Raw genomic sequence first — 27,194 nt, 5'->3', positions numbered from 1 at the left:
TACCTCTAGAATTTTCCATGTACGTATCAGTATCCTAACACCTACAGATTTCCTATAATACTGCCATCAGCACCTCCCACCTACAAAACATACTGCATTATGTACTGAGTTTCCTGAAATTTCATCACCACATATAATGTTCTAAATTTTACTTTTTCACAAGTTCAATGTACACACAGAAGAAAACATCAAGCAATGTTTATTGTGCAATTCCAGTAGTTATTTGTGGAATCTTGGTTTAGAGTCAGGTTCCATAGCTACTCTATCTGCTTAGTTTAAACAAAAAGCAACAACCTAATTATTTACCTGTAAATTTCATGATATTTCTTCAAACTTTAAAACATTAAAAGCATTGATGATTCATGTTATAATTTAAAAAATATTTGAAAACTACATTTTATATATCATTTCTTTTATAAAATAATCAAAATAATTTGATTATCTGGAAGAAAATTACTGAAATAGAGCCCTTTCAATGTATCTACAACCTCTGTAAAACTCCAAACCAAGAGCAGAATAGATAATGAAATAAGGATTTCTCAGCACAGAGAGTATCTGAACTTTAAAGTGAAAAAACAACTGGTGTTTTTTATGTTTCCTATGAACTCAGAGCTTATAGGTGGAATTAGGACTCGGATCTCTGGGATGATTTTACATGGCTTTCACTTTGATTTGTTTCATTTTCATTTGCTTCTTCTCCAATTTCTTCTGTTCACGCCTCAATGCAGCTTCCTAAGACAGGAAGGCGAGAAAGAAAGAACCCAAACTTAGTTCTAAGCACATTAAAAAAAAAAAAAAAAAAAAGCAAAAGCAAAAACTTAGGCCTGTAGCACAAATAACATTCTAGAAGAGAGTTAACTCTTGATAGTATAACAAATTGTTTCAAAGAGTGATTTGTAAATTCTTGGTCTGGGAACTATTTATTGACTGTGTTAGGTTCCCCCACAAATAATAGAGAACTACCCACCAATACTGCAGTAAGTGAGAATGTTTATTAATCTATAGGCGTCCTATCATCTAAGTAGTTGAAAAACTGAAATATCAATATTAATGCCACTTTAATGGAAACACATTCTGAGTTTGGGTTCACAAAGGAGGAAAGAACTCCCCCTCCCCTGCTCTGCCTACTGTGAGAGCCTAGTAGCAAACAGCTACAGCATATATGTCAAAAGCTATATTATTCTATTATTTATATAAAGTAGTCAGATATTCTCCCAACATCCTCTTCCCACACTCTCAATCTCTCTCTCCACCACCATCAAATCTTTCCCTAGCATTATCCATCCCTACTTTTCATATTACGTATTATACCCACATGTACATCTGCATCTCCCAAGATACTAGAATATAGTATCATGATTTAAAAACATATTTATGTTAATATATTTAAGTGACATCTTATGCCAAGACCAATACATGTGAAAAATGCTCACCTTCAATAATTAAAAAATTTTAAAGCAAGAAACCATTTCCTATCAGATTTATAACTTCAAACAACTGATGTTTTTTCATAAAAGATGTGAGTGAAGAGATTTCATACAATGTTAAAAGTGTAAATAGATACAACTTCTTATAAGCAATATCCATTAAAAGTATTTTTCATAAATAGGTGCATACATGCATACCTACATATTTATATATTTTTTATTTTCTGAAATAATCTTAGAAGAAATATAGGGCTGGGGATGTGGCTCAAGCGGTAGCGCGCTCGCCTGGCATGTGTGCGGCCCAGGTTCGATCCTCAGCACCACATACCAACAAAGATGTTGTGTCCGCCGAGAACTAAAAAATAAATATTAAAAATTCTCTCTCTCTCTCTCCTCTCTCACTCTCTCTTAAAAAAAAATATACATTAAAAAAAAAAAGAAGAAGAAATATATATTCACATGTATGTACATATATACAGATATCTCCCAGGTCTCTTTTCCTTAAGAAATAAAAAAGCTCATATGTGGGAAGATATTACTTTCTTGAAAGACTTGTATTTATAAGCTGATTTACTTAAGAAAAGATAATATACACACTTAGCATATGAATGGATATATAAACAAAGGGAAAACTATATAAACAGTGTTACCTTTAATAGTGTTTATAGTGATTACCTTTAGGGATAGGAGGTGTTTGAGGGATTGTTATATTATTTTTATATGGTAATTTTGACTTCTATGTGTATTTTTCTCATTAAATATATAAGAAAACAAAACAAACAAAAAGCATCCTAGCAGTGGCAGGGAGGTCTAGCTCATTTCTATGAATGAGCCATTCAAGTCAGAAATTGGCCACAGTGGCACATTCTTTTTTTTGGTACTGAGGATTGAGCACACAAGCCACATCCCTACCCCTTTTTTATAATTTATTTAGAAACAGGCTCTCACTGAATTGCTTAGGGCCTTGCTAAGTTGCTGAGGCTGGCTTTGAACTCACGATCTTCCTGCCTCAGCTTCCCTAGTTGCTGGGATTACAGGTATGTTCCACTGTGACTGGCCAGTGGGCACATGCTTCTTTTTAAAAAAATTTTTTTAGTTGTCAATGGACCTTTATTTTATTTATTTACATGTGGTGCTAAGACTCAAACCCAGTGCCTCACACATGCTAGGCAAGTGCTCTACCACTGAGCCCCAGCACCAGCACATGCTTTTAATCCAGTTACTTAGGAGGCTGAGGCAGGAGAATAGCATGTTGAAGGTTATCCTTGCCAAGTTCAAGGCTAGCCTCAGCAACTCAATGAGACCCTATCTCAAAATAAAACATTATAAAGGGTGTCGTAGCTTACTGAAAAGCACCCCTGGGTTAAATCCCCAGTATTGCTAAACATATGAATAAGTAAATCAGTCAGAAATTGATTATGGGGCTGGGGATGTGGCTCAAGCGGTAGCGCGCTCGCCTGGCATGCGAGGGGCCCGGGTTCGATCCCCAGCACCATATACAAACAAAGATGTTGTGTCTGCCAAAAACTAAAAAAATAAATATTAAAAAATTCTCTCTCTCTTTAAAAAAAAAAAAAAAAAAAAAAAGAAATTGATTATGAACTGGGAAGGGTGGTGCACACCTGTAATCCTAGCAGCTGGGGAGGTTGAGATAGGAGAATCCAGAGTTCAAAGCCAGCCTCAGCAAAAGCAAAGCGCTAAGCAACTCAGTGAGACCCTGTCTTTAAATAAAATACAAAATAGGGTTGAGGATGTGGCTCAGTGGTTGAGTGCCCCTGAGTTCAATCTCTGGTACCTCCTTCCACCCAAAGAAGAAAAAGAAATCGATTATAACTTTTTTCTTGACTTCTATTCCATTTAGTTCACTGGATCTTCTCATAAGATTTCCAGACCAGACATTATAAAGCAGTGGTTCTAGGGCTGGGGTTGTGGCTCAGTGGTAGAGCACTTGCCTAGCAGGTGTGAGACACTGAGTTCGATTCTCAGCACCACATACCAATAAATAAGTAAAATTTTAAAATTCATCAACAACTAATAAAAATATTTAAAGAAAAATAAAATAAAGCAGTGGTTCTAAAAAAAAAAAAAAAAAAAAAAAAAAAAAACCCAAATGGTTTACATTCACAAAAAGCTTACAATCTAACTCAAGTTCTGGGTCTCCTTTTTCCTTTAACCCACTTTAGATTCGAATCTTAGAAAGAACAGAACTTCCTTTTTCATATAAAAATGAAAGGCATTACCTCTTAATGATTCCTGTATAGATTTTTTATGTGTATACACTGAAGAGTCATTTCATTTATAAAGAATACTGCATAAACATAGCTAAATTTTTAGGGGGAAATGCCCATCAGCTAACCCAAACCAAACCAAATGAAGCATGATGAAATCCAGGCACAGTGGTTTATGCCTGTAATCTCAGTGGTTTGGGAGGCCAAGGCAGGAGGATTGCAAGTTCAAAGCCAGCCTCAGCACTTAGCAAACTAAGCAATTTAGTGGGACCCTGTCTCAAAATTCTAAAAGGCTGACAATGTGGTTCAGTGATTAAGCGCCCCTGGGTTTGATCCCCAGTACCAAAAAGAAAAAAGAAAAAAAGAAAAAGAAACACAATGAGAGAGATGCAGGCAGAGTTATATCCTGGGCACTTCAGTTATCCTTGCAAGTTAACACCTCACTGGCAACTGCAGTGCACACAGACGCTCACATTTTTTTTGGGCAACATGTCCCTTTTGCTCTGAAAGATTTTCTTCAATCTTTAAGATTATTCTCATTTAAATTCACAATTTCCAGGACTTTGTTCTCTTCTTTTTTAACCAGATGTATAAGTTTTAGTGCTGGATTAGGGATTTTATTTCATAAAATTATCAGAACATGCTTATATTTAAATAACACACTAGAGCCTAAGAAGCTTACATTTGAGATAATAACTTGAAAAATACACACAAAAGTAATAGAATTCTCTGATTCTATGATCAAATCTTAAACTTTATATAGCAACTTCATTTAGTGCTATTAATAATCCTAATTTCTGAGGAAATTACTAAATTACTAAATTACTAAGTTCCTAATTACTGAGTTCGAGTATCAGTAACTCATATAAATAAATGAATAAAGGTCCATCAACATCTAAAAAAAATTTAAAAACAACCATGGAAAAAACTAAACTTTTAACTTGTATACATTCCAATATAGGATTACCTGAACAGCCAGTGTGGTACAAACAGGAATCCTTATAATAAAAATCTTAGTATTGCCCCAGTGATAAGGTAAGTCTGTCTTACCTCCAGTCTGCGTTGTTTCTCAGGATCTTCTTCATTCATGATGCGCTCCTTCTCTGCTCTTTTCTTTTCTTCACGCCGGGACTGTGCAGCTTCCTGTCTCTGTACATGTGTCAGTTTCAAGAAGTTCTCTTCTACTCGTGCACGGTTCTTATCTGCTTTTTGTTTGCCCTTTCCCAAAAAGACAAAGTCTTTCATAAGAAATCCATCTCTATGCCACAAAAGTAAAATTTCACTCAGAATTCTTGCATTAAACTATTTCCATCTGGCACTTTCAAGTCATCTAGCAAAAATTCAATCACTGAAATCATTGACAGCTGCTCCCTCTAGAGTCCTACCCAGAGAAAAAAAACAATAATTAAAGGTATCAGTTTGTAATAAAGGCTTTGGGTCTTACTTCTCTGTTGAGTCGAAACTTTTTGGCTTTATCAATAGAATAAATCACCATGTTCATCAAGGGTAGCAAAGCCTCCATATCCTTTGGGTAAGTATTACCTGATCCAGGCACTGGAAAACAAAGTCAATTTTCTATTGAGTTAATGGCAGCATTAATACCTGAGTCACCAAAAAAAATTTTTTTTAATGTTAATAGACTCCTTTCTCCAAGTTTTCTAGCAGAAAATTAAAATATATAAAATGATTAAAATATATAAAATGTGATCTTCTTGAAGAAACTCAGAAATCAATCAAATCAGGCATGAGGTTATTAGTTTTAATGTAATTTTACATCTATCAGTTGCAAAAGAACTATATTTCCTTAAGGTCATCTCATAGAAAACCAAGACAGGACCCAGAACACTTACCATTAAATGTAAACAATAGTGTCCTCTTAGTGTCAGGCAGCTTTAAAGGTTGACCTTCCCTATCATAAAAGAAAAGTCTTTTAAGACACAACATAAGAAAGACATTTTCCATGTTCACAAGTCATCTGATTCATTTAGACAGATACCTGCAAATAATCAGCACAGTAAGTGCCTTGGCATCCCCAAGTCAAATATAATCTCTGGGCCTGAAGGAGACTTAAGGTCATCTGGTCTACTTGGCTATCTGATGAATGTATTCCCAAGTGACCTTTATCTTTCAATTTGAATACTTCCAGTGGTGATGTCCCCTGCAGGCAGGATATATTCCATCTCATCTGGGGAATCAGAAATGAATCTACATTTAAGTATGAGGTTCATATTTTATATGACACTCGTAGTTTTGTGGGGTTTTTTTTTTTTTTTTCAGTATTGAGGATTGAACCAAAGACACTCTACCACTCTGCTAAATCCCCAGTCTTAAAAAAAAAAAAAAATTAAATAATTTGGAGACAGGGTCTTGCTAAATTGTCAAAGGTGGCCTGGAATTTGTGATCCTTTGGCCTCAGCCTCCCAAGTACCTGCTATTACAGGTTTGTGCCACCCTGCCTGTCTTATTTTGATAAATTATATTTTATTTCCAACTTCTACGCTATCTTCCCACAATAAAGCATCTTACTTGAGTTAGCCTCTGAAGAAATTTAGAGATAATCTACTATAACATATAATTGGCCCTCCATATCTACGGGTTCTATAAAATATTTGGGAAAAGAATCTCATCTGTAATAAACATGTATTTTGCAAACTTTTTTTCATGTCATCATTCCCAAAGCAACAGGTATTTACATAGCATTTACAATGTAATAGGTATTATTAAGCAATCTATAGTTTAAAGTACATGGGAGGATATGCATAGGTTATATGCAAAGAGTATGGCATTTTTATGTAAGGAACTTGAGCATCCTTCAATTTTGGTATCTGAGGGGAGTCCTGGAACCAATCCCCTGTGGATTTGGAGGGAATACTATATAATTTAGTTCTGTCCTTGAAGATTCATTTATAGTCTTTGACTGCCAATCATCCCCCCTTTCTACAATTCAAAATGCTTGATAAATATTCTAATGTGATATTTTGTCCCCGGTGTTGCAAGGCAAGGATGATACAATACCATCTAGAGGGATATAATCTGAATAATCCCACTTACAACTAAAATCCAGAATGAGTTTTTTGTTGTTATTGTTTAGATGCTAGGGAATAAACCCAGGGCCCCCAGATACCTTTATTTATTTACTTGGTACTGATGATTGAACTTAGTGGTATTTTATCACTGAGCTACAACCTCAGTCCTTTTGATCTTTTGGGAGAGGGTCTTCCTAAATTACTGAGGCTGGCCTCAAACTTGTGATCCTCCTGCCTCAGCCTCCCCCAGTCACTGGGATGATAGCCTTGTAATTGTACTCAACTCCATAGCCCATCAGAGTAGTGTGCAACTGAAAATTTAGATTGGAACCAGTTCTACATGACAAGGAAACTTAAGGAAGCCCTCCTGAGACAGGCTGTGAATTTAAGAATGAATCCAATGAATATGTACACTGGACAATATTACTATAAAGCTAAAAACCTGATTGGGAATAACTGATAATATGCTCGGAGAAGATATAATAATCACCTGTTTAAAGAAGGAAGCCAGAAAAGGCTATAAATGACAAAATACACAATTACATAGATTTGTAATCAAACAAAAGTCAAACATCATAGATTAATATCATAAAATTTGGGGAAAAAAATGCTGGGTGTGGTGGTGCTACTTGGGAAGCTGAGGAAAGAGGACTTTGAGTTGGAGGCCAGCCTGGGCAATTTAGCAAGACCCTGTTTCAAAAATTAAAAACCAGGCATGGTGCTACATGTCTACAATCTCAGCGAATGGGAAGCTTGAGAGATTCCTAAGTTTATAGCCAACCCTGGCAACTTAGCAAGAGACTATCCCAAAAATTAAAAAAAAAAAAAAAAAAAGCCTTTTTATAAAAAATAAAAAAACTGGGCTAGGGATATGGCTCAAGCGATAGCGCGCTCGCCTGGCATGCGTGTGGCCTGGGTTCGATCCTCAGCACCACATACAAACAAAGATGTTGTGTCCGCTGAAAACTAAAGAAAAATAATAAATATTTTTAAATAAATAAATAAATAAAAACCGGGGGGGGGCCGGGGTTGTGGCTCAGTGGTAGAGCCTGAGAGCTTGCCTAACATGCGTGAGGCACTGGGTTCAAACATAAAATAGAGGTATTAAAAAAAAAAAAAAAGACAGGGGATATAGCTCAGTAGTAAAATGCCCCTGAGTTTAATCCCCATTACCAAAACAATGAATGATGAATGAATAAAAGAAAAAGGGTCAGGATGTAGCATGATGGTAAAGCACTCATGTGCAAGGTCCTGAATTCAATCCCCAGCACCAAAAACAAAAACAAAGGCTGGGCACCAGGGCACACATCTGTAATTCCAGTGGCTTGGGAGGCTGAGGCAGGAGGATCACTAGTTCAAAGCCAGCCTCAGCAATAGTGAGATGCTAAGCAACTCAATGAGACCCTGTTTCTAAATAAAATACAAATAGGGCTGGGGATGTGGCTCAGTGGTTGAATGCCCAAGTTCAATCCCTGGTACAAAAAAACCCAAACAAACAAGAATTTCCATTTTCTTAGTATCAATCATTTCTGTAAGATTCTCATCAACCTTACTGAGTGTGTGATGCAAATAGACACAGACGTATGCAAAGTAGGCTAGGCTAGGCTCATTTGTTTGTCTCCCATAGATTTTCTTTCTTGATGTTTTTGGTCCTGCTGAGGACTGAAACCAAGGCCTGTATATGCTAAGCAAGTGCTAAGCCACCTGAGCTATATCCTCATCTCCCATGGGCTTTTCTTTCTTGCTTTCTTTTTTTAACTTTTTATTTAGTTGCTGATGGACATTTATTTTGTTCATTTATTTATATGTGGTGCTAAGAAATGAACCCAGTGCCTCACACTTTACCACTGAGCCATGACCCCAGCCCTCCCATGGGTTTTCAATGACATCTCTCTTTTTTGGTACCAGGGATTTGCCACTGAGCTACATCCCCAGTCCTCTTTAAAATGGTGATTATTTGGGCTGGGGATATAGCTCAGTTGATAGAGTGCTTGCCTTGCAGGCACAAAGCCCTGGGTTCAACCTCAGTTCAATCCCTAGCAACACCCACACACAAACACGTCTAAAATGGTGATTATTTGAACTCAGGGCCTAACACATGCTAGGTAAGTGTTCTATCACTGAGCAATTCTCAACTGCCTCAGTCTACCCAGTTGTTGGGATTAAAGGTGTGCACTATCTTGCCTGGCTTTTCAATGACCTCTTATGATGCATACAACCAAAGCAAAGGAAAACTTGGATGCCATCACCAACTTCTCTCACTCATTTGGTAAGAAAACTCAGAGAAGCATTTTGTGGTGTTTCAACACAGAACTAGCAAGAAATATCAATACCAACGTTTTATCTCATACGTACTCTTGCATAATTTTTGGACCAGAGAACTGGTCTGAAAAATGAATGGATTCAATCTTGTCAGCATAGTGTGTAAGAAAGTGAACCATCTGAAAAACAGAAAATAAAATTATTTTTTTTAAAGTTGATTTTGATGCATTTCCCTTTTTTCATAAACATTTCACCCTTCAATCCCCTGGAATGTTGCTCAGACCAAAATGTTTTAAAATTAAATTTATTTATTTCATTATTTTTTTTGAGAGAGAGAGAGAGAGATAGAATTTTAGTATTTATTTTTTAGTTTTTGGCGGACACACATCTTTGTTTGTATGTGGTGCTGAGGATTGAACCTGGGCCGCACGTATGCCAGGCGAGCGCGCTACTGCTTGAGCCACATCCCCAGCACTAAAATTAAATTTAAATAAGGAAGCTCTCTAAAGTGAAATTAATACTGTTCTTATACAGTAGCTGAAAATATGTCTCAAAGTAAAATTGTAAACAAGAATGAAAGTATGAAAATCTAAAATAATAATGAGCTTCATTCTTAGTCCTTTTTATTTTGAGACAAGGTTTCATTAAATTGCTTAGGGCCTCCCCAAATTGTTGAGGCTGGCCTTGAATTTGCAATCCTCCTGCCTCAGCCTTCCTATCTGCTGAGATTACAAGCCTGTTACTACACCCAGATTCAAGGATTCCTTTTTTTTTTTTTTTTTTTTTTTTAAAATACCAAGGATTGAACCCAGGGGCACTTAACCCGGAGCTACATCCCCAACCTTTTAAAAAATATTTTATTTAGAAACAGGGTCTTGATGAGTTGCTTAGGGCCTCACTTAGTTGCTGAAGCTGGTTTTGAACTCAAAATCCCCCTGCAGCAGCCTCCTGAGCCACTGGAATAACAGGTATGTGCCACCGTACCTGGCTCAAGGGATTCTTTATGAACATGTCACCTTGAATTTACATTTGGAATTGTCCCTGAGTTATTCCATAATTTAATGTAAGTAAGATATACTGTTACCATAACACAACCAAAAGAAAGAAATGGTTCTCTGAACACCCTCTTCTCCTATGCTAATTGAAGCTCAAAATTATAGACCAAATGACATGGTAAAAAGAATTGAAGTTGTGTTCCTTCTTCAAAAAACCTGAAACTCAGTAGCAATCCCAGAAACAATTTGCTATTCATTCAGAGAACTTCTTGACTAATCAAACAGTACTTCTGACAAGTTGAATTATTGCTTAAATATGGTATTTCAGAATCGATGTGAGAAAAAAATACATAATTAAGGCATTAACATTAAGGATTCATACAGGGTGACTTTTAGGAAAAGCCTTCTCAATGCCAGGTCTGGCAAATATAAGTCTTTTTTACATTTACCTTTGTATCCATCATTCCCTCTGTGACTTCTCCCATCTCTGACAGGATGGCCAAAGAGTCTGGCAGTCCATACTTCGCTCCAGACTTAGGTTTATCACTACAAAACTCACTCTGGAGGAAGAAAATTTTGAAAATAAGATAGGACATTTGATTATGCACAAAGATTTCCCCCTCAAAAAAGCATCTGGATTAACATATTTCAAAGCTTAATAACATTTGAGTAAGGTAATTGTCTTGTGCAATGAAAATCTATTTAATAAAGAAGCACAGTTTCTATACATATTTCAGTTGGAAAAACTTGACGTACCAGATCCTGCATCTCTTTCTGCAGTCGCACCAAAGCTTTTCGTGTGCCAACAGCAAACACATAGGTATCCATGTCTTCATCATTCATAGTTACTTTTATTTGCTTTTAAAACAAAACAACAAAGCTTACCATTGGGTTCAATGGTAGGTAGATTTCTAAATGGTCCGTAAGAACTCCCTTGAGTGAGATTTGCAAGTATGATATGGCATCACTCCCATAATTATGTTGTTATAAGGCAAAAGGTCCTTAATTGATTGATTTTGAGTTAACCAAAAGGGACATTATCTTGGGTATACCCACTAAGCATGCAAATTCTTAAAAAGGATGAGACTCTATGAGAAGAAAAGAATCAAGTAGTGAAAGGGCTTAAAAGAAAGATGAGTGATAAAGAATTGAGGGTGGCCTCTAGGAGCTGAAAGTGGTTCCCAGTTGGTAAGTAGAAAGAAAATAGAGATCTACAACTACAAGAAACTGAATTATACCAACAACCTGAATGATCTTGAGAAAGTGGTGCCCAAGAAAGAAACTTTAATCTTGCTGATACCTTAATTTCAGCCTGCAAAGACCTGAGCAGAGAACCCATGCTTGGACTACTTATTTTCACAAACTATGAGATAACAAATGGGTGTTATTTTAAGCTGCCAAATTTGTGTTAATTGTTCTGTAGCCATAGAATACTAACAGATTCATATAGGAATACTCAAGTCCAAAATTCAACATTAACAAGATCCTAATTGAAGCTGGGTACGGTGGCACACACCTAAAATCCCAAGGGCTCGGGAGGCTGAAACAGGAGGATCGCGAGTTCAAAGTCAGCCTCAGCAAAAAGTGAGGTGCTAATCAACTCAAGTGAGACCCTGTCTCTAAATAAAATACAAATAGGGCTGGGGTTGTGGCTCACTGGTGAGTGTCCCTGAGTTCAATCCCTGGTACCCACCCATGCAAAAAGATCCTAATTGGAAATGTGCTATAATAAGAAATACATTTGGTTTTTGTCCCAGGTTTCAGGCACCAAGCTCCTAAAACCTTTAGAATCGCATGAATGATTGGAGTATCTTTTGTTATTGAGAAAAGAAATGCAATGACTTTGGTTGGCTCCTAGATGGCATCAGAAATAGGGCTAGTCATCAATTTCCATTTTTCCTTTCTTTCCCCGCTAAGCCCTTGATTAAGCCCTATTCAAGATATCTGGGAAAGAAAGGAAAAATGGAAATTGAGTTCTACAAAGACTCCAGAACAGGAATGAGGATTTAGCTCAGTGAACAGCACTTGCCCAACATGCTCAAGGTCCTGGTTCAATCTCCAGTACCACAAACAACAAAAAAAATCCTGAATAAGATACAGAGGGCTTCCAAGTTAGTGAACTCATTAACTTGTTGGAAGAGTAAAATGCTCAGAGAGGTCATGCTCCATGCATACCTCTCTCCTATGTACCACCCTTTATCTCTCTTAATTTGGCTATTCCCGAGTTATATCCTTAAAAATAAGCCAGTAAATGTAAGTAAAATGTTTTCCTGAGTTCTGTGAGATAATCTAACAAATTAACGAACCTGGCCAGAGGTTGTAGAAATGTCCAGTTTATATTTTGATCAGTCAGAACTGTACATGTCAATATGGATGGCCTGGGATCTGCAATTCCCTCTGAAACAGGAATAGTCTTGTGGGATTGGACCCTTCAGCCTGTGGGATCTAAGCTAACTCCAGGCAGATAATATCAGAATTGAATAGAATTGTTAGAACTCAATTGGTGTCCAGAGAATCAAAGAACTGTTGGTGTTGGAAAATATCCCCAAAGCAAGTAAACAACTATTAATATTTTGCATTGGGCCAAAATTAAAAGCCTAAAGAGTTTGATATGACAAAATATGGCCCTACTTGTCATCTTATTTATATTTTTAAATGTTTGAGTCAAATAATTATCAGTTTTTCCAATAATATGGAAAAAAGAAATGTTACTATTGGGTAAGATCTGGCAAAATAGCAGCCGTAAAAGAAAAATTTTCTGCTCTTTCAACATTGACAGAAAATTATACAAAGTCAACACTTTAAACAGAATCCTACAAGAAAAAAAAAAACTAAATATAAAGAATCATGGGTGTGGGCTCAATCATGAGGGTTATGGCTCAATGGTAGAACACTTGCCTTGTACATGTAAGGCACTGGGTTTGATCCTCAGCACCACATAAAAAATAAATAAGCAGGGCTGGGATTGTGGCTCAGTGGTAGAGTACTTGACTAGCATGTATGGGGCACTGGGTTTGATCCTCAGAACCACATACCTGTAAAATAAAGATATGGTGTCCACCTAAAACTAAGAAATAAAATAAATATTTAAAAAACAAATAAGCAAAATAAAGTTATTGTGTTCATCCACAACTAAAAAATACTAAAAAAAAAAAGAAAAAAAAAGAATCATGAATTTATTAATTTCTTCTTCTTTTTTTATTTTTTTGAGTAGTGGGGATTGATATGACAAAACATGGCCCTACTTGTCATCTTATTTATATAAGGGCATTTAATCACTGAGCCATATCCTTAGCCCTTTTTTATATTTTAGAGACAGAGTCTTGCTGAGTTGCTTAGTGTCTCACTAAATTGCTGAGGCTGGCTCTGAACTTGAGATCCTCCTACCTCAGCCTCCCAAGTTGCTGGGATAACATGCATGGACTACTGTGCCCAGCTTCTTCATTTTTAACTAATGTTTGGTGGGAAAAGAGATGACAGGAATATTAACTGATGAGGCTCTAAACTTTAGTGGATTAAGTCATCAATGGCGACATTACAAAAAAATTAAAAGATATAGATTTACAACTAATATTGAAATCTTTAAAATAATGAGTTTCAAGGCGAGGCATGGTAGTGCATTCCTGTAATCCCAGCAGCTTGGGAGGCTGAGGCAGGAGGATTGCAATTGAAAGCCAGCCTCAGCAACTTAGTGGGGATGTAAGTAACTCAGCAAGACCCTGTCTCTAAATAAAATATAAAAAGGGCTGGGGATGTGGCTCAGTGGTTAAGCACTCCTGGGTTCAATCTCTTGCATCAAAAAAAAAAAAAAAAAGAGTTTCAATCCAATAACGTTTGAAAGTACTAAATTTATAAAACGAATACAACACTTACTTAACACTACTTTGTACTTTGACATACACTTATACATCTCTTATTTTATTAATTCACATAAAAGAAGAAATTGTCCTTTTCTTGTTTTGTTTCTTGTTGTTTTTTAGTACTAAGGACAGAATCCAGGATGCTCTACTATGGAGCCACATCCCCAGTCCTTTTTATTTTTCGTTTTGAGATCCTTGCCTAGGCTGGCTTTGAACTTGCAATCCTCCTGTCTCAGACTCCAGAGATGCTAGGATTACAGGTGGGTGCCACCATGCCCAGCTATTCTGTATAGTTTTGTTTCTTGTACCAGTAGGAACCAACACAATTATTTACTGAAAGAATTAAGGAAGGAGGAATGTGGCATTTCTAATAAAGGATACATTGGCAGATTAACAAGTTAATTTAATAAAAGAAAGAAGGTATGCCTAACAATAAAGTTCTTGAATCATGGTTTGAGCTCCTTCAACCAAAATTAATTACCTGAAGCAAAAAAATTTGAGAAGAAACCCAGCTTTTTGCCAAAAACAAAGATATACATAAGAAGCAGAAGTAGATATAAAGGCAAACTATTTGTGACAATTCTTCTTCCCTCTATCAAGGCTAATTTAGCTGATCTCTGTGGTGGTAGAGTATTTCTCCTTCTCTCCAAAAAGCACATTAAGGCCTCCAGATAGTTGTACACTGAGTGAAAGAAGATCTGCTTAAATAGAAAAGGATCAATTTTTTTGGCAAGGGATACAAGTTGCCAGAAATTCCAATAACAATCAGGTAGAAATGGAATAAGGTCAAAGAAGTAACAAATTCAATCTGTAACCAGCATATGTAATACATACCACTTGATCACTCATTGGCCTCATCATTCGTGCCAGGACATTCAGTAAGTCTTGTCTCTTAAGGAACTAAAAAAATAAGGAGTTAATATAGTTTTAACTTCTACTTACTATAAAGAAAAGGACTTTGAGAGAAAATCACTTGCTTTATCAAATATCCTCTATAACATGCTTGCCAGTTGAACCTTATTTTAAACCAAACATGAAGAGATGAGACATTGAATTTAGAACATTAGGAACCACATTTAGAAAAAAAGGATGATATACATTGGACCAAAAGTTACTTACCCTCAGCTGGATAAGCATTCCCTCACAGCACACTCTTCCAGAACACCACAAGTTATAGATATGCTCATTCTCCTGGTTCAACTTTCCCGTGCTTGTAGCTTCTTTGTTAGTTCCATCATCTCCTAGGGGTAAAACCACTTAATGTGATTCACTGAAAATTTGGGGCCTAATTATCACACCCTTCCTCTATCCTGACTCCAACATGATCATAGCTTTAAAATAACAATAATTTGTTATCTTATAGAATCTCTTTTGGAGAGAGATTTATATAGATTGGCACTGTTCCTTTTACTACTACTTATTTTTTTAAATATTTATTTTTTAGGTTAAGGTGGTGACAATATCTTTATTTTTTATTTTTATGTGGTGTTGAGGATCGAACTCATGCCAGGTGAGCACACTACCGCTTGAGCCACATCCCCAGCCCATTACTACTTATTTTTTTCTAGTTTGTTTAATGTTCCATTTTCACGCTTTAATAGATTTGATGTATTTCTTTCTTTCTTTCTTTTCTTTTTGAGAGAGAGAGAGAGAGAGAAATTTTTAAATTTATTTTTTAGTTCTCGGCGGACACAACATCTTTGTTGGTATGTGGTGCTGAGGATCGAACCCGGGCCGCACGCATGCCAGGCGAGCGCGCTACCGCTTGAGCCACATCCCCAGCCCCCTATTTACTATTTTTAAAAATATTTTTTTAGCTGTAGATGGACACAATATATTCTATTTATTTACTTTTATGTGGTGCTAAGGCTGGAACCCAGTGCCTCACACGTGCTAGGCAAGCACTCTACCACTGAGCTACAACCCCAGCCCTCCTTTTTACTATTAAAGTGGAATAAAGTGATACCGAGGTGCAGTGGAGCATACCTGTTATCCTAGCTACTTGGGAGGCTGAGGAAAGAGGATTGCAAGTTTGAGGCCAGCCTGGACAACTCAGTGAGATCGTGTCTCACAATAAAAAAATGTTGGAAGTGTCACTCAGAAGTACTTTCCTAACATGTGTGAAGCCCAGGAATTAATTCCCAATATAGCGACCCCCCCCCAGCCCACAACAACAAAAAAAGTGTTAAAATGACAAGTAGAGGTTCATGTGAGGGGAGTCCACCCCACTTCTTATACTGCACAGTTACAGATATTCCTCCAAGTACTTCAGTGTATATCTCATCAGAAGATTCAGTACCTTTGAACTGGAGAGAAATTTAAGGGGCTTCCAACTTCTTTTCTTTTCTTCCTCCTCTTTCTTCCTTTTTTTTTTTTTTTGGTAGTACAGTACTAGAGATTGAGTCTAGGTCCTTGAGCATACTATGCAAGTGCTCTATCACTGAGCTACATTCTTAGCCATTTTTAAAAAAGACCCTAGGTTTCATTAAGTCACCCAGTCTGGCCTCAAACTTGTGATCCCCTGCTAGAGCCTCAAAAGTGGTTGGGATTACAGAAATGTGTCACTGTGCCCAGCAGGACTTCCAATTTCTAAAGGTGAATTGAAAGCATTTATCGAGTTACTTATAATGTCTAAATTTCATAGTTTCAACCAGAAGTTTATCAACTTTTTGGGGGTATGGGGAGGATACCAGGGATTGAACTCAGAGGCACTCAACCCCTGAGCCACATTCCCAGCCATATTTTGTATTTTATTTGGAGACAGGTTTGAACTCATGATCCCCCTGCCTCAGCCTCTTGAGCCACTGGGATTACAGGGGTGCACCATCATGCGTGGTGCAATTATACTATTGTTTGATAAAAGATAAAGAAATTATTACATAAATGCAATATACTCAGTACATTAAACTTAAAAAAAAATATGTATCCTCTTCAAGCAGTACATGAAAGCAACTGGATGCTTATACTTAGAAAAAAAAGCACGAAGGTAAGGTACTAGGGAACAAAACTGAACAAATTACATTACTCTATTATGTGCATGTACAAATATGTAACAAAGAATCCGAGAATTACATATAATTATAATGGACCAATTAAAAAAAAAGTGTGGCAAGAAAATGTATCCTCTTTAGCATTTACTGAAAGCAGTTAGATGCTTATGCTGAAGGGAATAAACACTTCTTACCACACTATTTTCAAGCAGGGAGCTGGACATATATTGGCCTAACTTACCCACTAAGGTAAAGTTGCTCTCCAAAAGCTCTCTATGAGTGTTAAACCAGGCCTGTGCTAGGCGACTGTTTTTATTCTTTCCAATAATGTAGTTCATGATATAGGCGAGCAGACCAGTCACCATCAAAATTTCTAGATAATAACTCTCCCAACTGTTCTGGAGGTGTGCAGGTACCTAAAGAATCAAAATTATTCCATTTAATATTGGATAAGGCTGAATGATAAGAGTCTAATAATGGTATGAAAAATGAGAAAACCCATAAGTAGAAATAAATCTCTTATATAACTGTCACTGAATATGATTATACATGGAGAAATAAGCCTATTTTGGTTTTTTAACTTAGTTTTGTAAAAGATTCTTTAAGGAAATGTTAAAGAGAATCAGATGAGATGAAAAGCTGGCAAATTCTTTGTATTAACTTGGTTCTGAGTCCCACCCCAAAATATATCCAGTGTATGGTATACCTGTTTATTTATTTCTTTTTTAGTGTGTGCTAGGGTTTGAACCCAGGAACACTTAACCACTGAGCCACATCCCGAACCCTTCTTATATTTTACTTAGAGACAGGATCTCACTGAGTTACCTAGGGCCTTGCTAAGTTACTGAAGCTGGCTTTGAAATTGTGATACTCCAGTCTCAGCCTCCAGAGCTATTGGGATTACAGGCATGCACCACCATGCCTGTTGATTTATTTATTTCTTTTTATTTATTCTAATTAGTTATACATTATTTATTTCTTGATAATAAAACTAGGAGAACTAGAATAAAATAACCATTCTTTTTCCAGATATGATCTTTTTTTTTTTTTTTTTGGATTGGTGCTGCTGCTGCGGATCAAACCCAGGGTCTTTGCATGCTTAACTGGTGCACTACCACAGATTTCTAGGTATAGATGTTTATCAGAATAACTGATGTTAAGCTATTTCTCAATTTCCACTATTACATCACCACCAGCCATATGTCACTAATTATATTTCTGGGATTAATGACATCAAGTTTTGTTGGTTAATTTAGAATTCAGAACCCTGTATACCTACGTCAACAATTGTTATTGGGTCTTTATTTTTGCTAGAAGTAGTATCTGGTTTGTCTTCATAACCTTCAAATTCTTCATCATCATAAGGTTCATTCTCCGTATCTCCCTCCTACAAAAATGAGGCACAATCTGTTTTTCTCTACAAATGTCACCAGCAATAGTGTCTCATTTTGCAGGCAACGTTTGTAAAGGAAAAGAGAACTTGTTAACAGAAAGCCCAGAACAGAGATATTAGATGTTTTTAGCAAAATATCAAAGTGTTCAAACTTTCAGTCCTAAAATAAATAAGTTCTGGAGACTTAATGTACAATATAGCATGGTAATAATTAGTAGAATATTATATATACTTAAAATTTGCTATGAGAACAGATGGTAAGTATTTTCATTACACATACAAATAAAGAAAACTATGTGAGGTGACAATATGTTAACTAGTTTGTGATGATCACTTCACAATGTATACACATATCAAAACACCATGTTGTACAATTTAAATATACGTAATCTTCATTTGTCACTAAACTTCAATAAAGCTGAGACAAAAACCCAAAAACACAAAAATGATGACTCCCCATACTTTAGAATCCAAAGTTCTAAACCTAAATGATGACAATCCTCACCCATACACAATATCTATTCTCTAGCCCCTTCCTAGCCAGGATTGCCATAGAGGAGGAAAACACAATTTACCATATTTTTTAATGTAAAAGGTGGAAACATCACAAATTGTTTTTCAGTAGGGAAAACTCTATCTACTGAAGAAAAATGAAGATTCCAGAGAGTAAAGGTCTCCCTAGATCTATGTCTTATTTCTAATATTTGAGAAGTGCTAGTTATAAAATTTCCCATCCTCCAAATTGGGGGGGAAAAAAAAATCAATGAAAGAAAACCCCACCTGGGTATCTGCATCTTCAAAATCTCCTTCTTGGTTTTCATCTTGCCCTTCCAATTCCACAGTAGTCTCATCTTCGTCGTCTTCAGTAGTTATTACCCGTTGAGGAGATTCGGTAACAGAATCTTCTAGGACATCTTCAAATTCAGCAAAGTCATTATCATCATACTCTACTATGTCCTCCTCATCCTCAAAATCATCAAACTTGGCTTCAGAGACACTCCCGAACACCAAAACAACAACAAAGAAAGCACAGAAAGCTTTCATTGCACCTTAAAAATAAGATTAAAAAACAAAACAAAGAGCCTTAAAATGAACTCTATTCTACATATAATAGACTTTGTAAATAGTGAAAATAAAAATTTAAATTTAAAATAAAAAACCTCTCCTGCTTTTCTCTCTTTTTTTTTAAAAGGGGGGGGGAGAGAGAGGGAGAGAGAGAGAGAGAGAGAGAGAGAGAGAGAGAGAGAGAGAGAGAGAGAGAGAATTTTTTAATATCCTTTTTTTTTTTAGTATTCGGTGGACACAACATCTTTGTATGTGGTGCTAAGGATTGAACCCGGCCGCATGCATGCCAGGTGAGCGCGCTACCACTTGAGCCACATCTCCAGCCCTCCTGTTTTTCTCTTACTCCATACTCTCAGATTTCAAAAACATCATACAAAAAAAAAAAAAAAGGTCAGGTCAAGAGGCTTAGATCTAGTTTAGACCTTGTTACTAGTTATCTGTAAAAACTTGGACAAATCATGTAATTTCTTTAGGGTGGGGGTCTCTGAAAATTTTTTTCCATTTCAACTGAGTGTTCCATAAAGGAATTTTTTTTCTTTTTTTCAACATACACTTGAGAGCTTATACAAAGCTTTCTAAAGACAATGAAAAAGACATATCATGAAAGAATAAGATACTATTTACCTATTAGTGATAACAAAAATAATCTGTAAACAAGCTATGCAAGGATGGGGATGTCGCTCAGTACATGTCAGAGGCTTTGGGCTTGATTCCCAGCACTACACAAACACACAAAACTGCCATTTGCCCTTAGATCAATTTTTTATATGTGCCTGCACATGTTATAAGAGTATTCACTTAAGCTTTCCGGTTCCGCACTGCGCGGAGTCTGCTTTTGGGTCTTGGGTACCCGAAGATTGAGAGCTTCTACTCACCCGGAGACTGCACCCGGGAGCTCTGTGGCTATCATCGTGCCACAAAATGAATACATTGAATTACACCTTAAACTTTATGGACACCATTTGGATTACCATGAGAAAAAGAGAAAGAAGGAAAGTTGAGAGGCTCATGAACATTCAAAGAAGGCAAAAAAAAATGATTGGCCTGAAGGCTAAGCTCTACCATAAACAGCGCCAAGCCAAGAAAATACAAATGAAAAAGACCATTAAGATGCAAGAAAAGAGAAACACCAAACAAAAGAATGATGAAAAGACTCCACAGGGAGCAGTGCCTGCCTATCTCCTGGACAGAGAAGGACAGACTAGAGCAAAAGTACTTTCCAACATGATTAAACAAAAGCGAAAAGAAAAGGCGAGGGGGGGGGGATCAGAAGTCCCCCTTCCCAAGGTTCCTGCTCAGGGAGAAACAGAAGTATTAAAAGTGATTTGAACAGGAAAGAGAAAAAAGAAGGCCTGGAAGAGGATGGTTACTAAAGTCTGCTTTGCTGGAGATGGCTTTACAAGAAAACCACCTAAATATGAAAGATTCATTAGACCAATGGGCTTATGTTTCAAGAAGGCCCATGTAACACATCCTGAACTGAAAGCCACCTTTTGCCTACCAATACTTGGTGTGAAAAAGAATCCGTCAGCCCCACTGTATACAACTTTGGGTGTTATTACCAAAGGTACAGTCATTGAGGTGAATGTCAGCGAGTTGGGCCTTGTAACACAAGGAGGCAAAGTGATTTTGGGGAAATATGCCCAGGTTACCAATAATCCTGAAAATGACGGATGCATAAATGCAGTCTTACTTGTTTGACAACAGTTTTACACTCCTTGGAATTATTATAAGACTACAAATCAATCAGGAAAACCACCATTACTGTACAGTGATGGTTCTGAATACTACCAAACAGCCTTACGTATCTGCAGTCATTAAGAGAACTATATATTAAACTGTTTAAAAAAAAAATTAAAATGAGGGAGTTTGCAGGTTGTTCTTTATGTGGGGGTTTATGTTAAGGGTTTACATGTTTTTAAGATTCAACAATTGAAAAAGCAAACCCATAAATACCAGTATCTGCATTAAAGAGTGGATATTCAGCAATGCAGATCTGTCATTTCTGAAAAAACCACCAGTATAACTGAAAAATATCTAAGAGAAAAGCAGGCTATACAATGTAGAAAAAATTCAAACCTCTTAGATACATCTTTTCATCAGTGATCTTGTTCAGTAAGTAAATTAACGTACTTTTTTATGTTAGCATTTTCTATATTCTATATATATACTTGTGCTTTCAGAATGGTACTAAAAATTTTGGATAATTCCACTTAGTTTTCATTAATGCCCTAAAGAGAAAATTATTTGCAATTAATTGGTTAATGTAAATAAAAAGGTCATGTTTTAGGGTTAAAAAGAAAAAGTATTCACTTAAAACATTAAGTGCTAGGTACTGTCCTAAAAGCTTTATGAAAAGCAACTGATTTAATCCACAAAAAGCAAATGTTTTAATCCTCATAACAATCCTCTATGGAAAGCATAATTACCCAAATCCCCATTTCACAGATAAGGAAAATGAGGTCAAGATGTTAAATAATACAACTACCACATGACACAGACATGTGATTTGATTCCAGAGTTTTGTCTTCAGAATCTGTGCTGAGCCATTTTCAAGTTTCTTCTCAAATGTAAGCTGGCAGCTGTGGCTTTAAAAGTAGTAATTTACTAACAAACTGTTTCTAGTGTATATGGTAGAATGCAACATTACCAGCATTTTATAGCTTTCAGAAAAGAACAGTAAGTATTCTAACATTTGAACAAGTTTGTGAACTAACAAAAATAATGAAAAAATATCTGTGACAAACAAAAAATCTTATATGAAAATATGAAAAACAATGCAATCATTTTATCTAACAGTTAAGACATTTATGCTGCAATGGAAGTAGCTAAGGGGGCTTGGGATGTAGCTCAGTAGTAGAGTGCTTGTCTATTATGTGTGAGGCCCTGGGTTCGATTCTCAGACCACATAAAGGTAAATAGATAAAATAAAGGTAGTGAGTCCATCTATAACTTAAAAAAAAATATTTAAAACAAACAAACAGGTCGTCTTCTCTGGTCTCAGTCTCTGCTGTGTTCGCCCACTCTCTCTGGGCCTTGGGAAGCCTAAACTCCGAATAGGCCTTACTACTTTCCGCCCAGCCGTAGCTGTGTCTTAGACTTCACCACCATGTTTGAGGAGCGCCTGGTCCAGGGGTCCATCCTGAAGAAGGTGCTAGAAGCCCTCAAGGACCTCATCAACGAGGCCTGCTGGGACATCAGCTCTGGTGGTGTAAACCTTCAGAGTATGGACTCGTCCCATCTCCTTGGTGCAGCTCACCCTATGCTCCGAGGGCTTCGACACATACTGCTGTAATCGCAACCTGGCCATGGGTGAACCTCACCAGCATGTCCAAAATACTAAAATGTGCTGGCAATGAAGACATTATTACATTAAGGGCTGAAGATAATGCAGATACTTTGGCGCTAGTATTTGAAGCACCGAATCAAGAGAAAGTTTCAGACTATGAAATGAAGTTAATGTTGAACAACTTTGGAATTCCAGAACAAGAGTACAGTTGTGTAGTAAAGATGCCTTCTGGTGAATTTGCACATATATGCCGAGACCTCAGTCATACTGGAGATGCTGTTGTAATATCCTATGCAAAAGATGGAGTGAAACTTTCTGCAAGTAGAGAACTTAGAAATGGAAACAATAAGTTGTCTCAAACAAATAATGTTGATAAAGAAAAGGAAGCTGTTATCATAGAGATGAATGAGCCAGTTCAGCTAACTTTTGCACTGAGGTACCTGAACTTCTTTACAAAAGCCACTCCACTCTCTCCTACAGTAACACTCAGTATGTCTGCAGATGTACCCCTTGTTGTAGAGTATAAAATTGCTGACATGGGACATTTAAAGTATTATTTGGCTCACAAGATCAAGGATGAAGAAGGATCTTAGGCATTCTTAAAATCTGAGGAAATAAAACTAAGCTCTTTGAGAACTGCTTCTAAAAGACTCAAAGTCTTTTCTGTCACCAAATTTGTAACTGAGTACATATGTAGATAATGTTTTCTGTAAATAACCCAATTTTCCCTTTCCTTCCTCTACAGCTTAAGAATAAAATCCAAAATCAAATATAGTTTTGTTAACCTAAAAATACTTCTTTCTGCCTTACTTAGAAATACTTCTGGTGATTTTTATAACAAAAGGGTCTTGACTTTAAATGCAGTTTTAAGAATTGTTTTTCAATTTAAATAAAGTTATCTGAATTTCAAATGTCAAAAAATATATATAAAAATAAAACAAACAAAAAACATTTAGGGGCCGAAAGTTGTGGCAGACACCTGTATCCCAGCAGCTCAAGAAGCTGAGGCAGAAGAATCCCAAGTTCAAGGCCAACCTAAGCAATTAAGTGAGGCCCTAAGCAACTAAACAAGACCTTGTCTCAAAATAAAAAATTAATAAGGCTGAGGATGTAACTCAGTGGTTGAGTGCCCCGAGTTCAATCTGTACAAGTACAAAAACAAAAACAAAACAAAAAGCAAACACCACCACCACCAACAACAAAAAACCCAAAACCCCAACCATTTAGGTTTATTTTAAAAGTCCTGCCCTCTTATCTAAACATGAGACTTACATCATCTGCTATCTAAAAGGCATGTCCATTTTCATGCTCTACAATCCCCTGGCTACCCCATACTATACTTGGTAACTATTTTAGGCTTTGTGGAGCAGACACTGTTGGGTACCCTTTAAAAATAACTCTTTAAAAATGTAAGACATTCTTAGTTCAAAGGCCACCTCTAAGGCTTTGTTTGCTGACCCCTGCTCTATGGTCATCTTAAACTCAGCAGGTATCTGAATTTCCCTGTTTTTATAATGTCATTTTTTCCAGTCTTGTTTTTAAAAATGAGATATCCAATTTCTCATTTCTTCTGCATTTGAAATTTAATCAGTCATCAAACCCCCATGTATTCTTTGATTCTGTAAGCCACCATGATCCAAATTATCACCACCTGCTAAGAAACCACAGCATTATCCTAAACTGAATTCTTTCCTACTGCCTATTTCTCTTTCCTTAAAACCACTGTAATCTTTCTAAAACAACTTTGGTTACATAAGGATTCAATAGTCATCAAAGGCCAACCAATTCCTGCAAAACAATATAAAAATTCTTCTGGCTTTCACTGTTTTCTATAAAATGATCCTACTATATCAACTATACCTTCACTAAGTATACTACCATGCCACTAAGCATATGATCATGCCAAGATAAGTAAAATGTAATTCCTGACAAAAATTTGCTCAGGTATTTAGCTTAAAGAATATGTATTCTACATTCTACAGTATTACTTAGGACAGTACAAATTTTGAAACTATTTGGTTAAATTATGGATGTATCCAAACAAACTTACTTTTGCCCATTAAAATCTGTTACAAAGAAGTTAGAAACCATGTTGTTTTAGGAGCAAATGGACATAAAGGAAAAGGTTTGAAAGTATATATATCTACATAGAACAGTAGTTAGTGTGTATGGTATGTTTATTAGTATTGTCTTTCTTTTTCTTTTTCTAACTTTCCTATTATATATGCTTGTAATTAAAAGAATAATTCTTTGTAAATAAAAGTATATTTTCTGCATTAGGGAAAGAAGACAAGGAACAGCTATGACACAAAGGCCTGAAATAACACATTTCAGTTTGCTGTGCATTGGGTTTGCAGACTTAACTTGCTGAAAAGGACAGCAGTGGCCAGATAATGATGATCTTTATATGACACACCAAGAACTTTGGATAACTAGAAACAACTAAAGGATTTTAAATAGGAAAACTATACAAATTTGCAACTTAATCTTCATAGTTTATAGGCAGCATGAATCTTAGAAGGGTACTTGACACAGGAAACTCAGAAGTGGCTGAGATAATTAAACAGTATTTAACTGGCAGTGGCAGAAAAGTAAAATAAAAATTGATTTGACAGATATTAAGAATTATATTTGGCAACATAAAGTAACCAGATGCTGGGAATATGGGGAAGAAAGATCTGCAGTGATTCCAAGTTTTGTTTAAATAAAAATGAATAGCTGGACAAAGCCATCCTTCATTGAGATAAAGAACAACGAAGGAGAAAAATAATGAGGAAAAAGGTAATAAATTCAATCTAGTACGTATTTAAAAAGAAAGTAAATGGAAATATAAGAGTTCAGGATATAGACTTGAGCTTGAAAGAGACATACTATGCGAATGCACAGATCACCAGAAAGTATTGAGCTGAGTTGGTGAGGGGTTCAAGAGAGAAATCACCCAAAGAAAATCTGTAAACAAATCATAATAGCCAAGAGGTGGGCTTATATTTCATGCAGTATCTACCACATAGAAGGCACTCAACAAGTATCTGTTCCTTCATTATTAATTACCTTTTTAAGAATTAAAAAGTATTTTAGGGCACACTTTTTCAGATCTCAGGCTTAAACCTTTTCAAACAGATGCTGTCAACTTGATTAATAGACTGCAAAAAGGAACGGTCATTTTAGACTGAATTTTAACTTGGAACTTTTAAGAATACACACACAGAAGCATTTTTAAGATAACTCAGCATGTGACAGGGCTCCTTCAAGGTTATTTAGGTTAATATTATACAAGCCATTTGTGTATTGGCTTTTCCTCTCATAAGTCTCTGCTGCACCTGTCAACCCATTTCTCAAATGCACAACTCCATGCCAGTCTCTAGGACTCCTGAAGCTAGGGAACACTGAACCAAGGCAGGGCACAAGCACTAACAAGTCTGGTTTGATTATTATCTATAAACTCACTGGGTAGTCTCTCAGTGACGGACTCTGGACTTAAAAACGAAAGAGTAAGTAAAGTAACCATTCTTTGCTGTTATTTTAGAAGAGGCCTCTGACATTAGTCCTCTGTCTCCTTAAAAGTTTGGTTAAAACCCCTTTTTATGTTAACAATTTTCAGAGAAGGCTGACTACAGAAAGTAGTTGCATCTATCAAACTACCCTTATTTAGTCTCTCTCCACCATCCATTCATCCCAATGTTTATGCTCCATTTTTCCAGCCTCACGTTGTAAATTTCCTCTAACTTTGTCCTTTAGGTTGGCATTTGCTCAGAGCTTTAAAAACACACTAAAATTACCCCAGTCCCCAAAAGACCAATAGAAAATGATCCAGAAGAATGAACAAAGATTTAATATTTAATATAACATATATACGTATGCATGTATGTGTGTGTGTGTGTTCTTAAAAAAAGGGGATATGAGAAGTCGCGGGGATGGATGCATGTCACCACTGGCAGGGCAGAAGGGCTGGTTAGGTGAAAACAGGACCGAATTACAGGCCACGCAACTCAGTCGCCACTCGGCCTGACCCAGCCCCACCGATTAACTGCATCACCGCCCGCTACCTACCTGTTTTCGAGCTTAAAGCCCGCCGGGCGCTCCTGCGGCCTTACTTCTCAGCCTGGCTACCACCTTTATCGTCGCCGAGGTTTACTGGCGGCTATGCCAGTAAGACAAGGCAGAAGCAGGGAGCTCAGTCACACCTCCCCTCTTTTCACGTAATCTCTGCCGTCCGTTACGTAGAATGCGTGTGGCTCATCCGCGCCTGCGCTGGGCGTGGGGGGCGTAACGCGAACTCAGTTACAGCACCAGACCTACCCCTCCACCGCCCAGAAGAAGCGAGATGGGGCTTCTGGGAAGGTTACATAATCTCCGCCCGTGGGCCTAAGTGCCCTCGCCGAAGCCGGCATTTTCTATTAGGGTCCAGTCGGGTTGACGTCACTCTGAACTGGTGCTCCGGAAGCTAAAGGTGGCCATGCTCTATTGGACCATGTGGTCACAGGCATGCGAGGAAATGTTGCCCAAGTCTTATTTGCAAAGGAGCTGATTTGGGATCGACTTTTTTTACGTATACGTGGTTTTCAGCCAACCTCCTTTCTCTTGGAATTTTTGAGCGACTCCCTCTTACTGCCACTCTGTCTTCATCCCAGACCCCCTTTCTTAATGGGCCACGAACAG

The 27,194-nt window shown here is 36.9% G+C and overlaps 1 protein-coding gene and 2 pseudogenes across 1 annotated transcript; 2 read left to right on the top strand and 1 right to left on the bottom strand.

The window, feature by feature from the left end:
* Positions 1–182: 182 nt before the first annotated feature.
* On the bottom strand, positions 183–27,100 carry Ccdc47 (coiled-coil domain containing 47). The gene is made up of 13 exons (XM_005328200.5): positions 26,586–27,100; positions 18,962–19,230; positions 18,068–18,175; positions 17,030–17,204; positions 14,918–15,039; positions 14,633–14,698; positions 10,695–10,796; positions 10,388–10,498; positions 9,037–9,122; positions 5,506–5,564; positions 5,100–5,209; positions 4,706–4,873; positions 183–732 (listed from the first exon to the last, which is right to left on the bottom strand). The coding sequence occupies exons 2-13, from the start codon at positions 19,223–19,225 to the stop codon at positions 652–654; spliced, it is 1,452 nt and encodes a 483-aa protein (XP_005328257.1). The 5' UTR covers positions 19,226–19,230; positions 26,586–27,100; the 3' UTR covers positions 183–651.
* Positions 19,915–21,001, top strand: LOC144375599 (ribosome biogenesis protein NSA2 homolog pseudogene; annotated as a pseudogene).
* On the top strand, positions 22,356–23,171 carry LOC101972582 (proliferating cell nuclear antigen pseudogene; annotated as a pseudogene).
* Positions 27,101–27,194: the final 94 nt, after the last annotated feature.

This window comes from Ictidomys tridecemlineatus, chromosome 3 (assembly GCF_052094955.1).
Source record: "Ictidomys tridecemlineatus isolate mIctTri1 chromosome 3, mIctTri1.hap1, whole genome shotgun sequence".
In the NCBI taxonomy this organism is placed as follows: Eukaryota; Metazoa; Chordata; class Mammalia; order Rodentia; family Sciuridae; genus Ictidomys; species Ictidomys tridecemlineatus.
The sequence above is the reverse complement of the archived record's forward strand: the minus strand, read 5'-3'. Positions and strand labels throughout refer to the sequence as shown.